This window comes from Ochotona curzoniae, unplaced genomic scaffold (assembly GCF_017591425.1).
Source record: "Ochotona curzoniae isolate NIBS_2020 unplaced genomic scaffold, NIBS_Ocur_1.0 scaffold_4505, whole genome shotgun sequence".
Taxonomy (NCBI): Eukaryota; Metazoa; Chordata; class Mammalia; order Lagomorpha; family Ochotonidae; genus Ochotona; species Ochotona curzoniae.
In genome coordinates, this window is record NW_024467118.1 from 25415964 (window position 1) to 25432319 (window position 16356).

At 41.4% G+C, this 16356-nt stretch overlaps 1 protein-coding gene and 1 non-coding gene across 4 annotated transcripts in view; both read left to right on the plus strand.

Moving 5' to 3' along the window:
- Positions 1-16356, plus strand: part of SLC30A9 (solute carrier family 30 member 9) — a 55302-nt gene that overhangs the window by 24117 nt on the left and 14829 nt on the right. For all 3 annotated transcript variants that reach the window (XM_040965736.1, XM_040965737.1, XM_040965738.1), the window contains 5 exons: positions 3725-3792; positions 6084-6186; positions 9744-9799; positions 10620-10755; positions 15754-15793. In XM_040965736.1, coding sequence (XP_040821670.1) covers positions 3725-3792; positions 6084-6186; positions 9744-9799; positions 10620-10755; positions 15754-15793 — 403 coding nt within the window. The remainder of the gene's footprint in view (positions 1-3724; positions 3793-6083; positions 6187-9743; positions 9800-10619; positions 10756-15753; positions 15794-16356) is intronic.
- Positions 793-898, plus strand: LOC121146893. The gene has a single exon (XR_005882272.1). It is a non-coding gene; the product is annotated as a U6 spliceosomal RNA (small nuclear RNA).

Consider the following 16356-nt stretch of genomic DNA (forward strand, 5'->3'; position numbering starts at 1 on the left):
ATTGCAAATTCTAGTATGTCTATGGTTTAATTCAGGGTTTTCTTGAGCAAGCTAGTTTACTAAATTATGTCTATTCGTTGCTGATTTTCTTCAAATTTTAAAAATTGAAGTAGATTTTCTTTAAAATATAACCATGTATGCACATTAACCTGTAGCTGTAGATGGAGAAGACTTTATTTTCAAAAGTTTTGGCAGGATTAGCTCTCATGGATACCCTGAATTCTTTCCCTTCTGCTGCTTGTGACTCTGGTTTAACATTCAAGCTACCAACTCTCAGCTTAGCCCCGAAAAACTCAGCCCTTAGATGAGAAAAGTACATAACTATCTTGACCATTTGTTTCTTTTCCATAGGACTGTATAAAATCAACAGACAATATTGTTTGTCTTACTAACCTTACCCAGCACATTCACTCTCCTACCATTTGCAACAGTTACACTATTTGCAATCTTCCCACTGTTCACTCTTCCACTGTTGGCCCTATTTAATTGAAAAAATAAGTACATAGTAATTTAATAAAAGTGCATCATCTTTTGTCCCCAATTATATACCAGAATGCACTGTTTTTCTTCTTTCAAGGAGGAACTTAATATTGGGGTAACAGAAAGTTTGCTGTTATTGCCTCTTTTTTCTACTGATACTGGTACAATTTGGGCATTTATGATGTACTCCACTGAAATGGCTCTTACCATTGTCACCAGTCCTTCCAGAGCATTCTATCAGCTTATGGTTTGTTGCCTTCCATCCATTGAAACTTGGCTAGGAGGAATCTCTTATCAAGAAGTCGTTCCATTGCTCACTTGGGCAGAACATGCACTAAAATTGGAATGATACAGAGAAGATTAGCATGGACCCCTAAGCAAGGATGACATGCAAATTCATGAAGCGTTCCATATTTGGGGGGAGCTGCCTTCTTCAAGGAGAAGGAAATCAGGGAGGACAAACTGTGAAATGTTAGTTTCTGAGTTTTACCATATAGAGTCTAAGATTAAAAAAAAAAGTTGCTCCCAAAGAGAGTGCTTGGCCTAGCAGTTTAGACAACCAGTCATACTACAGTTCTTGATGATGCGCTCCCTGGGAGGCAGTGATGACTGCTCTTAAATATTGGGCTCCTGCCACCTTTGAGAAAGCAGACCAAATTGGTATTAATTTTGGAACCTTACTATGAACCATTTCGTTTTTCTTTTTCTTTTTTTTTTTTGTAATTCTTTATTATTATTATTATTATTATTAATTACATTGCATTATGTGACACGGTTTTATAGGTACTGGGATTCCCCCCACCCCTTCTCAAACCCTCCCCCCATGGTGGATTCCTCCACCTTGTTGCATTACCACAGTTCAAATTCAGTTGAGATTCTTTCATTGCAAGCATATACCAAGCATAGAGTCCAGCATCTTATTGTCCAGATAAGTTCAACGGCTTGTTGGGGAGACCATCTCTGGTCTGAAATAGAGCTGGCAGAGTATCATCCCAATCAATTAAAAGCCCCAACATAACATCAGCAACAATTTATAACATTATGGAGTTAATTCACATAGTATTGAGTAGCCAATATGTTAAAAAAAAATGCAAGTTCTTAACCACATCCTGTGACTTCCTCGTTGACATTTCAATTTTTGTTTATGTACAACTGGGTTCTATACACCTTAAAATGGCTATAGGTTACTACTCAGCTGTCTCGTGACTATTTTCATTATAGTATTTAGCATTTTATAGCATTGAAGCATAATTTTGCTGAACTTGGCTTTTTTCTGGGTAGTCTAGATTGGCTTATAACTCTAACAGGACATATGTCAACAGTTTAGGTGCAGAACAGTTTTAGGAGGGGTGTGCAGAGAAATCTTCAATGCCCTAGTGAGGAGTAACTAATCTTTGTGTCCCTCCTAGTAAGAAGTAAGTGAATCCACGCTGACCGTTTCCTGTCTGATTCTAAGATTTACTTGTTCTCTGTCTGTCTATTCTAGATTGTTTGTTTGTTTGTTTTGAGGGGTTGGCAATGACCTCCTGATGGTCATTGCCAGAGAGGGTGGGGACCCAAAGTTGGAACCAAGCGAGGACCAGAGAAAGCTCCCCTCCCTAGTCCCGAAGGAAGTTTACTGTTTTTCTGTTTCTGCGGACCACTCAGGGCTCCTGACTGTTGTTCTGGAGCCCTTGGATCCTGTGAGGAAGGATTTGGACTTGTTCCATCCCATGTGGTAGCTCCAAGTGGGAGTGGATGACCTCAGAGTTCTCGGCCTCCGAGGGCACTCCAATTCCCTGTGGTCTCCTTGGCTGTTGGGATGTAGTCCTTCGTGCCCGTACTGATAGTCCTTGGTGAGAATCCGGGAGTCTCTAGGGTTGGGATACAAGCCTCCTCCTGTCCATCTGATCCACTCTGGTGTCCCCCACTGCTCCATGTATATGACCTCCTATTAAGAGGTTGTCAGGATCGCTCTTTTTTTTTTAAAGATTTATTTTTTTTTCGGGCCCGGCGCAGTGGCGCAAGTGGTTAAGGTCCTCGCCTTGCACGCCCGGGATCCCATATGGGCACCAGTTCTAATCCTGGCAGCCCCGCTTCCCTTCCAGCTCCCTGCCTGTGGCCCGGGAAAACAGTCAAGGACGGCCCAAAGCTTTGGGACTCTGCACCCATGTGGGAGACCCGGAAGAGGCTCCTGGCTTCAGATAGGCATAGCACCAGCTGTTGCGCTCACTTGGGGAGTGAATCATCGGACAGAAGATCTTCCTCTCTGTCTTTCCTCTCTGTATATTCGCCTTTCCAATAAAAAAATAATAAAAATAAATCTTTAAAAAAAAGATTTATTTATTTTTTATTACAAAGTTAGATATACATAGAGGAGGAGAGACAGAGAGGAAGATCTTCCGTCTGTTGATTCACTCCCCAAGTGAGCACAACGGCCAGTTCTGCGCGGATCTGAAGCCGGGAACCAGGAACCTTTTCCAAGTCTTCCACATGGGTACAGTATCCCAAAGCTTTGGGCCGTGCTCCACTGCTTTCCCAGGCCACATGCAGGGAGCTGGATGGGAAGTGGAGCTGCCAGGATTAGAACCGGCACCCATATGGGATCTGGGCACGTATTTCTTTGTGGATCACCAAAAAATTTTGGCTTTTGGCCCAATGAGAAAGAAGATAGATAAAAATTTGATAGATTGGGGTGGAAGGTAGTAGCATTTCAGGGAGAAGAAAGAAAAACCATAGGAAGAAAGTATTCAAGGAATGACAAAAAAATTTAAATCAAGAAAATATTTTCCCTGATTATGTTTCTCTGTTGTTTTGTTACCTTTGTTGGGTCACTTTGACAAAGCAAATGCATTATTTTTATTTCATTATATTTCATTCATCTGCAGAGAACACTCAGGAGTTCAGTAGAGCAGGAAACTTGTTGGCTTGGATTGTTTCTTTCCTAAAAGTGAACACATTGCTCAAGAAGATTTCAAAAAATTAGAATATATGGATTTTCAGTTCAATATTTATATCACTTTATGAATCATTTCTGTGTAGCAGACTCAGATCCTTTTGTAAAAGTAGACTGGTCATGAATTATAAGGAAACAAAACAAAGTTGTGGAAAAAGACCCATTTCAAGGAAAAAAATTTAGAGAGAAAGAAATAACCTAGTTTTTCTGAGATCTTTGAACTAAGAGAAATTCTCTGGTGTGTCAGGGCCCCCTGTTATAGCACTGTGCTCGGATATTTTGGAGGATTTTATTTCTGCTTTTTTGCAGCCACGCTCTGGAACGGCATCAGTGTTCTTTAAGGGACCAGGAAAAGTGGTGATGGTTGCCATTTGCATGTAAGTACTGAAAAGTAAGCCTTCTTAGATAGCAGCATATTCCTTTAAACAAGTCTATATTATTTTTTGAAAATTGAAGAAATCCTCAATAGTGTTTGTAAGGGGTGGGGGAGAAGTATGAGTCTATATAGACACCCATGTTTGTGCTCTGTATACTTACAATGTAATTAAGAACATTTGGGGGCCCGGCACGATGGCTCAGTAGCTAAATCCTTGCCTTGCATGTGTCCGGAATGCCATATAGTGGGCGGTGTGTGTCCCAGGTGCTCCACTTCCTAATCCAGCTCCCTGCCATTGTGCCTAGGAAACAGCCAAGGATAGCTCAAGTCGTAGGGCCCAAGTACCTTTATGGGAGACCTGAAACAAGCTCCAGGCTCCTGGCTTCAGTTCAGTCCAGATCCTAGTCATTGCGGCCTTTTGGGAAGTGACTCAGTGGGTGAAGATCTCCCCTTTCTCACCTCTCTGTGCAGAAATCTGAATTGCAAATAAAAATAAATGTTTTTTTTTTTTTAAATTGATCAGGAGTAAGCATTTAGTCTAGCAGTTATACCTGCATCCCACATCAGAATTCCTACACTAATTTTAGGCTCTGTCTCCTGACGCTAGCTTCCTGCTAATGCAGACCTGGGAGGCAAGCAGTGATGACCTAAGCAATTGGGTTTCTCCACCCTGTGGGAGACTGCATTGCATGCTGGCTTCTTGCTCCTGCTCAGTTGATGTGGGTATTTGGGAAGTGAACCAAAGATTGGAACTTTGTCTTTACCTGTAAAATAAGAGAACATTTTAAGAAAAGAATACATGAAATTTGTGATTGATACTGTGATGGGATCTGGGAATATCAAACTTAATTTAATTCATAATTATTTAAGGATTAGAAGGGTGCTAAACTAGAAGAAAGCATTTCCAATAATGTAGGCAAGGAGAGGATGGTCATGGTGGTAAACTTGGAGAGATGTGGAAATGTTCCAGAAGTGTTTAGAAGTTATGGGGAAGAATGGGCCCACAGTTTCCAATGTACAGTTGGAAAGCTATTGCATGATTCATGGAAACAACGCAGAGTGGGAACAAAGAAAATGATGCATTCCTGTTTGAGTTTGAGGAGTCTGTAGGCTTTTGTAAGAGCTGGCAGTGGATTAGTGGGCTTTTTGACCAGGAAAACAGGGACATCATTACAGTTTCCATCAAAGGAATATAAATAAACCGCTTACCATACCAGCTAGTAATATGTACTGAATAAATTGATGCATATTGTTAATATATATATTTATCCGAAACTCAGGAGGCTGACCAAGATAGTGATTTGGTGTCAAAAATTTGATACTATCTATGTGACAATTAAAGTCAAAAGGAATCATTAAGATAACTTAGAGAATATACATATAATGTAAGGAAGAAAAAGCCTTTGAGAGAAATAAAACTGCATTGCTGAGAATTGAGTAGGGGAGAAGGAGCCTGTACACATAGAGAGAATACCGGGAAACTGAGGAAAGACTATTTGAAAAAAATAATAATAATACAAAATGCATCTGAGGAGGTAAGGAAAATACTGAAATGTTTCCAGGAATTAAATTGCAAGGAATGAGTGGCAGTGTTGGTAAGAACAATCTAAGATGGAATTTGAAGATAGAAAACATTGTTGAATTATTTGAAGTCTTTATGCAGTGAAGAAAACTGAAATAGCAAAAAGGTATTTTCTCAAGATTGAAGGAGAGACGCAGGGAAAAGGGTAGTTGGAAGCGGGTGGGGATGTGTGTTTTCCTTGTCATCAGACATGGCAATGAGTAGGATTGTGCCTTCATAACATTTCATGGCTGAAGAGATCTGGGCAGGAGTCCCCTCGGAGCCGACCATGTTGAGCTCAACAGCTGGATCTCCTAGGATGATCCAGGGACCGTTGGTCTAGTTGGTCCAGCATCTGCCTGTTTGAATAAGCAGACCCTCCCCGAAGTCTTGCCTTGGATACTGTGCTGCTGGGCAGTAGCAAGTGCAGATCCTCTTCTCCACAGCGCCTCTTTTTAATTTCATCATGCCCAAATATAGAACACATGTTCCCTCATCAAATCTCAAAACATATTTAAGTGATTTGCTTACATTTGGCACATCTCTTCATTTGAGTTCTTAACGGCACCATAATCTCTATCCTTCAGACTGCTCCTTTGTTGCCTAAATTTAAGGTCCTTATAGGCAAAGGATGTGCTTTCAACAGAATGTAATATGAAGTCAGTTCCATGAGCTTTTGAAGGAAATTTTAATCAAAACCTGGGCTAAGTTGTTTTCTTTTTCTCTCCTAGCAATGGATTAAACTGCTTCTTTAAGTTTCTTGCCTGGATTTATACAGGATCAGCAAGTATGTTTTCAGAAGCTATACATTCATTATCTGATACTTGTAATCAGGTGAGATTGAAAGTTTTTTTCTAAATAAATTTAAAGGTATTTTCTCTTAGGCTTTAGCCAGAAAGTTGACCTACTTATAAACAGGTATTATTTTAGTTTTCTTGTTGAAGAGGACAGAACTTTACGTCTGAGTGATAGAATGTACTTACATATGATCATGGCTTTTTTTGTTTTGTTTTTTTTTTTTAAGATTTATTTATTTTTATTACAAAGTCGGAGAGGAGGAGAGATTGAGAGGAAGATCTTCCGTTCAATGATTCACTCCCCAACTGAGCGCAATGGCCGGTGCTGAGCCAATTCAAAGCCAAGAGCCAGGAACTTCCTTCAGGTCTCCCACATGGGTGCAGCGTCCCAATGCTTTGGGCCGTCCTCGACTGCTTTCCCAGGCCACAAGCAAGGAGCTGGGTGGGAAGTGGAGCTGCTGGGATATGAACCAGCGCCCAAATGGGATCCTGGCACGTTCAAGGGGAGGATCTTAGCCACTAGCCTACTATGATGCTGGGCCCGATCATGGTGTTTTAAAGCAGGATATAATGCTTTAGAGCTTCCCACAATGTATGGGCAGAGCAGTACATGATTTCCATTCACTGAATGTTCTGGACATGTTTTTGTACAGATTTCTTAAAATGAGCACAATTTTTGAATCTGACTATAAGCTACTTATGATTATAAAAGTAAGTGAATCTAAGTCTTTTGAAGAAATAAAATGATCATGTTACTGGAGAAAACATCTTAGTATTAGAGTGGTAGTTTGAATTACTTTCCTTGAATTTGCAAATAAACAGTTTTTATAAAATTAAAATACTTTTGAATCCCCATGACATGCAATTGTGAATTCTTAATGATTACAATAAGTTTCTACTTGGGTATCATTTAATAGTTTAAAGAGTGTAGCATATTAAGAGACTATATTTTCAATGTTTATTTATCTATACTGCTGTCGTGTAGGAACAGATGCCCAGTGTGATAGCGTAATGGTTAAGGGCCTCGCCTTGAACACGCCCGGATCCCATATGGACGCCAATTCTAGTCCCAGCAGCCCCACTTCCCATCCAGCTCCCTGCTTGTGGCCTGGGAAAGCAGTCGAGGATAGCCCAAAGCATTGGGATGCTGCACCCATGTGGGAGACCTGGAGGAAGTTCCTGGCTCCTGGCTCCTGGCTTCAGATTGGTACAGCACCAGCCGTTGCAGCCACTTTGGGGAGTGAATCATCAGACAGAAGATGATATTCTCTGTCTCTCCTCCTCTATGTACATCTGCCTTTCCAATAAAATAAGTAAATCTTTTTTAAAAAATTAAGTTACAGGACCTGGTGTGACAGCGTAGTAGCTAAAATCCTTGCTTTCATGTGCTGGGATCCCATATGGGCATTGGTTCATATCCTCGCTGTTCTGCTTTTCATCCAGCTCCCTGCTTGAGGCCTGGGAAAGCAGTAGAGGATGGCTCAAAGCATTGGGACCTTGTACCCACATGGGAGACCTGGAAGAAGCTCTTAGCTCCTGGCTTTGGATTGCCTCAGCTTTGGCCCGTGTGGCCACTTGGGGAGTGAACCAGTGGACTATGTCTCCTTCTGTCTGTAAATCTGACTTTCCAGCAAAAAATAAATAAATAAATCTTTAAAAAAAATCCTTAACATGTAATAAAATTCAATCTTGCAACATATGAAAATGATGATCTATCATAATCAGTAAGTGATTTCAAGATTGGTAAGGTTGGTTTAACATTTAAAATATTAGGTATAGAAGGTTAATGTGCAAAAATCTGCATTTGAAAATGAACAAATAAATGAAGAATGAAATTTTTAGTAAATTCAGTCTGATGGAAACACTGAATATATAAGAATAGATCTTCGAAAGATACAGAAGACCTGTATACTGAATACTATAAATACTGCCGGGAAAAACTCAAGGTCTGAAGAAATGGAGACATAGATTCCGTTCACATGAATTAGGGACCATGATGGTAGAATTCACCTCAATCACAGTCATCTCTACAGACTTTTCATACAAACTGAAACAACACGGAAACACTAAATTCTGAAATTTAGATGGAGGTGCAAAGCACCTGGAATATTCAGTGTAAGCTTGGAAAAAGAGAAATTTGATGGACTTTGAGTATTAGTATAAAGTACAGTAACTGAAGCAGTGAGACATTGGCAGAAGGACGGATAGTGATGGAACAAAGCAGAGGAGTCACTAGCAGGCCCGAGTTACAGGCCAGTTGACTTTGGCAGAGGCATGGCAGCAGCTCTGTGAAGAAAGGAAGTATTTGTTTTAAAGATGTATCTATTTATTTTTACTTGAAAGAAAGATTTTCATCCTCTGGATCACTTTCCAAATTTCCTCAACAACCAAAGCTGGGAGCTAGGAGCTCCCACATGGGTGCAGGGGCCCAAGGCACCCCTTTCCTAGGCCGTTAGCAGGGGGCTGGATCACAAGTGGAGCAACCAGGACTAGAATCAGTGCCCAAATGGGATGCCAGCACTGTAGGTAAAAGATTAGCTTTCTACACTACCTCACCAATCCCTGAGAGAAAGTTTTTTTTTTAGCAGTGCTAAAAAAAATGTGGATGTTCATATGGAAAGTCAAGGACGCTTACTCCCACTTTACCCCATATAGAGATTTGAGATGGATCGTATACCCAGCTGTAAAAAGCTAAAAATGAAGGTTAGAGAAAAAGAATCTAGAAGATCTTAGCTCCTGACTTCGGATCAGCTTAGCTCCAGCTGTTGCATCCACTCAGGGAGTGAACTAGCAGAGACATGAATGGTGGTCAAAAAAGACATGATAAAGGTATCAGGAAAAGAATGCTCAAACAAGATACGTCTCATCACATCCATTTATGATGGTTAAAATTAAAAAGCAAATGTTGGTGAGGATATAGAGCAGCCAGGTCTCAGACCTTGATGGTGCAAGTCCCCCTGTAGACATGCATCTCGGCACATGACTCAGCGGCTCTGTCCTTAAGCGTCCACTCAGGCGAAATTCCTGAGTGTCCCCAGAAGACCTGGGAACAGAATTGCTTCTGGCTTTGACTTGAGCGAGTGAAGTCTGTGTTCTGGCACCCTTGTCCTGCACTTTGGTTGTGCAGTACTGCACATCCTAACTGCCTTCCTGCCCCCTCCTACGTCATGCTTTGTCTAAGACGTTTTCCATGTCAGTTCAGAAAGCCACATCCCATTGCCATTCCTCTGAATTGTTAGGAAATTTATTAATTTATGGTGTAACGGCTTTTTTTTTTTTTCTTTTACCATTTCCAAATATTTTTTTTCAGGTTGTTTCCATGTTCTTGATCTTTATAAACAATGATGGTTTGAGCTCTTTTATTTTTTTAAATAAATATTAGAAAGCAGTGGACAGGTATACAAGGGTACTGCTACATACAAAATGGAATCAGAATGTTTATCTTGCTGTAAGAACTTTTCAAGTCCTTCAGTTTGTAAATGTATGTGTTTTCCATGAACTTCTTGAAGATGCCACCCAGTGCCTTTAGCCGTTGTCAGCTTGTGCTTTCCAGATCTTCATCTCACTAATGTTTACCTTTGTTCTTCCTCGTAGGGGTTACTAGCCGTGGGCATCAGCAAGTCAGTACAGACACCAGACCCTTCACACCCGTAAGGACACTACTTCTATTTTTGTTTGACAATATTAAGACAAAAGCAAATGTGAAATGTTTGAATTTTAACATGTATCATTTTTTCAACTAGCTTCATTAATAGAATTTCATTAATTTTTTTTTTTGAGTGGCACACACACACAGAGTCAGAGATCAGTAGAGAGCTCATCCGTCTGCTAGTTCACTCCCCAAATGGTGACAGTGGCCAGGGCTGGGCCTAGCTGAAGCCATTTGGGGAATGAACCAGTGGATGGAAGATCTCTGTTTCTCCTCCTTTTTGTATAACTCTCCTTTTTCAGATGGAAATAAAATAAATATTAAAAAGAAAATTACCTGGCTCTCCTAGATGTGCAATAAATTATTAATGCTAAACTATTCAGTATCCAGTATCAGATTATAGGGATATAAATCGTGGACTGGCTGCACAAAGAACAAAATATTCAATTAAAAGCTGCATTATAAGGCAATTTAAGCTATTCCATTCATTAAACATCTGAATGCATTTTAAAAAAGAGGTTAATTTTACTAGCATTTGTAGTACGTAATAGTAAAGCAACTACTAAATCAAAATAAGTATTAGAAAGGGAATTAGACTAGAATTTAATAATATTCACGTTATGTGTTTTTGAAGATCTTATAAAATTTTCCTACTTTTAAGTTGCTTTTTTGATTAGAATTTGGCAATTATATGTAACTTAAATATACAAAACTATAATATTTTCATAATCTTTAGAATTTTTTTTTCATTGGCCTGTTAGCTGTGTATTTTGAAAGAAAACCATTTTTATTTTTGCAAAATGTATTTTTTTCTCTTTCAGGTATGGATTTTCAAATATGCGCTACATTTCTTCACTAATTAGTGGTGTTGGTATTTTCATGATGGGAGCAGGATTATCTTGGTACCATGGAGTCATGGGATTGCTTCATCCTCAGCCAATAGAATCTCTTCTATGGGTAATTTTTTTTTCTGTTTTGAAGTAACGTGACCTCGTGATTGAGTACAGCAGAGTCCCTTGTCATTTTGTTGTTAAAGAACAAGAATAACATAGACCTTTTTGACTGTGACACAGGGTTGTTGCTCTGTAGTTGTGTTTGTAAAAAAACAAAAACAAAAACACAACCTGCTTGGATATGACTTAAACCCATATGATCCATTGATGTTTAATAAGAGGATCTCTGCAATTCTTAAGTCTCATCTCCTTTATTAACATTTTAGGCAGTTCTATTAATTTCTTTGGTTGTTTTTGAAGAACCTAAGAGGTGCCTTAGTTCATTTTACTTATAAGAATATTCTAGTATCTATAATTAAAAACACCTAGCTGCATTTTGGGGGGATGATTTATTTATTTTTTTTATTGGAAATGCAGAATTACAGCGAGATTAGAAGAGTTGGAGAGAGGGAGAGAAAGATCTTGCAACTGCTGGTTTACTCCCTAAATGGCTGCCAAGGCCAGGGCTCGGCCAGGCCAAACCCAGAGGTTTTTCTGGGTCTCCACATGAATACAGAGGCCCACAGACTTGAGCCATGTGCTGCTGCTTTGCAAATCACATTAGCAGGGAGTCCGATTGGTAGTGAACCGTGGGACTCAAATGGTGCTCATTTGGGATGCTGGCATCTCACGTGGAGGTTTAGCTTGCTACACCACAGTGCTGGGGAGAAAGAAACAACAACCCAGTCTTGTATAGTAATAGTGAGAGAACCTTCCGGAAGGAATGGGAGGAGAGTTATCTCTGTATTCTCCCACCTGGGGCTTCTCCCCCTCTAGGCTGAGCTTGGGGTAGAAATAAAAGGTACAACTTTTTACTGGCATGATACCATTTTGTGTTATTGCTCTGTCCTTTGTTTAAGGCTTGGATTTTCTTATTGGAGGTTAACATGTGTGGTTGTTCTGATGCTGGCCCCTCGACAAGCACACATTGATCACTGTCAGTTCTTTCAGCTCATGCTGTTGTTCTAGATGCTGTTAACATTGCCCTAAGTTTGGCAAGAATACCTTTTGTACAGTTGATCTGCAGAATATTCTGGGTTTTGGGCCCAGCGCGGTAGCCTAGCAGCTAAAGTCCTTGCCTTGTACATGCAAGCATTCTTTATGGTTGCTGGTTCATGTCCCAGCAGCTCTATTTCCCGTCTAGCTCCCTGCTTATGGCCTGGGAAAGCAGTTGAGGACAGCCCAAACCTTGGGACCCTGCACCACCCTGCTGGGAGACCCGGAAGAGGCTGCTGGCTTCAAATCAGCTCAGCTGCGGCCGTTGCAGTCACTTGGGGCGTGAATCAACACATGAAAGATCTTTCTTTCAGTCTCTCCTGCTCTCTGTATATCTGAGTTTCCAATAGAAATAACTACATCTTAAAAAGAAAAAAAGATTTTGGACTTCATGTCAGGGCCAAAACAGACATGTCTAACTTCCTGGGGGAATGCAGGTTCTTCCCCGATAGTCACGTACTCTGCTGACGCGGCTGTACCGGACGTGTCTGTAGAGTGATCGTTCAAGTGCGTCTCAGACACAGTTTTCTGTGATTTCTAGATTCTGGGGGACACACATCAAACTTTCTGAGCAATCTCAACGACCCGATTGCTTTCACCAGTGAAGCCCTCACTGTGGACCTCAGCTCAGCTTTTCCTGGGTGGTTCAGATGTGGAGTTAGGGCGTGGTCTAGTGGGCACAGGCCCCAGGCTGTGCTTACCTTCTGTGCAAGGACTAGTAATGATCTAACAACTGATGTTAGAATAGGAGCGTGCTCAGAATCTGTTTTGTTTGGGTTTGGGTTGGAGCTAGAACAGGACAGAATTGCTATCATTTTAACTATCCTGTTGATCATATAAATGTAAGTAAAGCAAAGCCAGTCAGCTAACTCATTTACATTTGGTGTTGACTAGTTTCCTATGCTTTTTACTTACTAGTTTATTTTTCTTGCCATAATACATTTTATGTAATTAAAATGACCAAATGTCCTCCCTTCCAAACTAGTTTGACCGCTTTACAGCTATTTCATTGTCCTAACATCCATCTGTTTTTTTCTGAGGTTGATTAATTACTTGATTAATCTGAAAAACAAAGGGAGATACAGAGAAGAAGTTGACTCCCCAGATGGCTACATCAGCTGGGACGGAGCCCGGCTGAAGGCAGGAGCCTACACCTTCATGTGGGCCTCCCGTGTGGGTGGCAGGAGCCCAAGCACTTGAACCATCATTTGTTGCTTTCCTAGGCACAGAGAGTGGCAGGGAGCAGAATCAGAAATGAGCAGTCGTTTCTTGAACTTACATTCTAATATGGGATGCTGGCATTGTAGGCAGCAACTCAAACCGCTGTGCCTAAACCAGCCTTTCGTAGCATTGTTTTACAGGGGCAAAAGAGAGAATTTTTAAAAAGAGAATTTTTAATCTGTGTGTAAGTTATAAAGCTTCTAGAAACTCATGCATCTTAGTAGCTAAATGGGATTTTAAAAAAATATTTAATTATTTTTATTGGAAAGACAGATTTCCAGAGAGAAGAGAGACAGAAGGATCTTTCATCTGCTGTTTTATTTCCCAAATGACCACAATGGCCGGAGCTGAACCAATCTAAAGCCAGGAGCCAGGAACTTCTTCCATGTGTGCCATGTGGGTGCAGGGTCCCAAAGTTTTGGAGCTTCCTCCGCTGCCTTACAAGGCCACAAGCAGGGAGTTGGATGGAAAGTGGAGTGACCAGGACACGAACCGGTGCCCATACGGTATGCTGGCGCTTGCAGACAGAGGATCAGCCAATTGAGCCCTTGCTAAAAGGGATTTTGTTAGACCATGATATTTTGCTAAATAAATAGTAGATTCAGTGCACTATAAACCAGTTTATGTTTATTAGTTACTATTTTGGAATCCTTACTTGACTTGCTGTCGTCCTTCATTACATGATAAATATGTCTTGAATACTTTTGAGAGGTCCCAGTTCGGTAGCCTAGTGGCTAAAATTCTCACCTTGGATGTACCATGATCCCATATAGGCACTGGTTTGTATCCTGGCTGCTATATACTTCCCTTCCAGCTCCCTGCTTGTGGCCTGAGAAAGCAGTGGAGTACAGCTCAAAGCGATGGGACCCTGTACCTGTGTGGGATACCCGGAAGAAACTCCTGGCTCCTGGCAGATTGTCTGAGCTCTGGCTGTTGCAGTCACTTGGGCAGTGAACCAGCAGATGGACAATCTCTCTGTCTCTCCTCTATGTCAACCTGCCTTTCCAAAAAAAAAAAAAATTAATTAATCTTTAAAAAATAACTGGGGCCCGGCGCGGTGGCGCAAGTGGTTAAGTCCTCGCCTTGCACGCCCGGGATCCCATATGGGCGCCGGTTCTAATCCCGGCAGCCCCGCTTCCCTTCCAGCTCCCTGCCTGTGGCCTGGGAAAGCGGTTGAGGACGGCCCAAAGCTTTGGGACCCTGCACCCGCGTGGGAGACCCGGAAGAGGCTCCTGGCTTCGGATCGGCATAGTATCGGCCCGTTGCGGCTCACTTGGGGAGTGAATCATCGGATGGAAGATCTTCCTCTCTGTCTCTCCTCTCTGTATATCCGCCTTTCCAATAAAAAATAATAAAAATGTTAAAAAAAAAAAAAATTAATTAATCTTTAAAAAATAACTGGGGCCCGGCGCGGTGGCGCAAGTGGTTAAAGGTCCTCGCCTTGCACGCCCAGGATCCCATATGGGCGCCGGTTCTAATCCCGGCAGCCCCACTTCCCTTCCAGCTCCCTGCCTGTGGCCTGGGAAAGCAGTCGAGGACGGCCCAAAGCTTTGGGACCCTGCACCCGCGTGGGAGACCCGGAAGAGGCTCCTGGCTTCGGATCGGCATAGTATCGGCCCGTTGCGCTCACTTGGGGAGTGAATCATCGGACGGAAGATCTTCCTCTCTGTCTCTCCTCTCTGTATATCCGCCTTTCCAATGAAAAAATAATAAAAATAAATCTTAAAAAAAAATAAATAAATGAACACTTTTGAGAGGGAGATGCAAGGATTGAGAAGAGTTGTTGGGATTTTTAGCTACTGTGTTAATTATGTTTCATACTGAATGGAAAAACCTTGGGAATGAACAAGAGAGGCGGCTGCTGTTTCTCTGTGCTAAGGGAAAACAGCCTTGGAAGATACCAGCTTCCTTTCCAGCATTGTGAGAGTGTTGGACTCTGTCCTTCAGGAAAGTGTGGTGTAGCTAGTAAAGCTGCCACCTGCGACGCTGGCATCCCATAAGCATCCCATAAGCGTGCCAGTTCATGTCCTACCTGCTCCACGTGAAATGTTCTCTGCCATGGCCTGGGGTGAGCAATGGAAGATGACCCAAGAACTTGGGCCCCTGCACCCTTATGGGAGACCCAGAGCAAGCTCCTGGCTCCTGGTTTGGGTTTAGCCCAGACCTGGAATTGCAGCCATTGGGGAAGTGAACCCATGAGTAGAAAATCTTTCTCTGCCCCTCCCCAACTCTGGCTTTCAGATAAATAAATAAATCTTGTTTTTTGAAAGAAAAGTTTGGGGGTTCCAAAAGGGCACACTGAAAATTCTATAGATGCTTGGCTTCATTTTCACTAAAAGTTTTGAAAAATTTGGGCTTTTTAAAACCTGAACTAAAGATTCTATTGCCATCCATTTAATTGACAGATCTTGAGATGACAAGGAAAGTAGTGTTACCAAAAAGAAAATAATAGGTTACTGTTTATAACTGTTTTTCTCCTTCAAATCAAGATTCTTTTTGCACTGGGCACCCAGACAACAACCCACAACTTTATTGAGTATCATGTGGATCTTACTGTATCTGATGTGCACACTCCAGCTTTGAAATGTTTGTGTTCATATCTTACTGTGCTTTTAAGAATTGTTTCTCATCAAGAGCCTAATCATCTAGCTTGGATTGGAATTTATGTTTGGGTTTTGGATATTACAAACCATGCATGAGCAGTTCTGTAGTAAAATACTCATTTTGTGCTATATTTATTTTCTAGGCATATTGTATTTTAGCAGGATCGTTGGTATCTGAAGGAGGTAAATACTGTCAAAGTTTATCTTTATTGTGTAATAATATTTATTCAGTGGTCCATTATTGCAGTTTGCTAAAGTCTGTTGATTAAAGAAAATCGTAAGACCAGAACTATAAGCGTTGTCTGCTATAAGGGAATAAAATCTATATAATGACTGGTGACTGTTCCTGTAGTGGATGGAGGCAAGGGGAATGTGTGTTGGTTCTTGGGTATCATATCATCTCAGAACACTTGAAATAGAGTATACAAGTGTAACTGTATTGAGCTTTCTAAAGTCAGGTGTTAGTAGTGTCACCAGAAGGCGACTGTGTTTGTAATGTGAATAGCTCATTTCTGAAATATACAGCTGTAGTAATAGGAAGCTACTTCAGAAGTCCATGGAGAGGCAAGCATTGGCCAGCTGGTTAGGAGACTAGTTGGGATGCCTACATTGCACATTGGAGTGCTGGGATTGGAAACCTGAGTGTGACTGCAGCTGACTGCTTGTGCAGACCCTGGGAGGCAGTAGTGATGATGGTTCAAGTAATCAAGTTCCTGCCGGCTGCACAAGAGACCCGAATGCCTTTC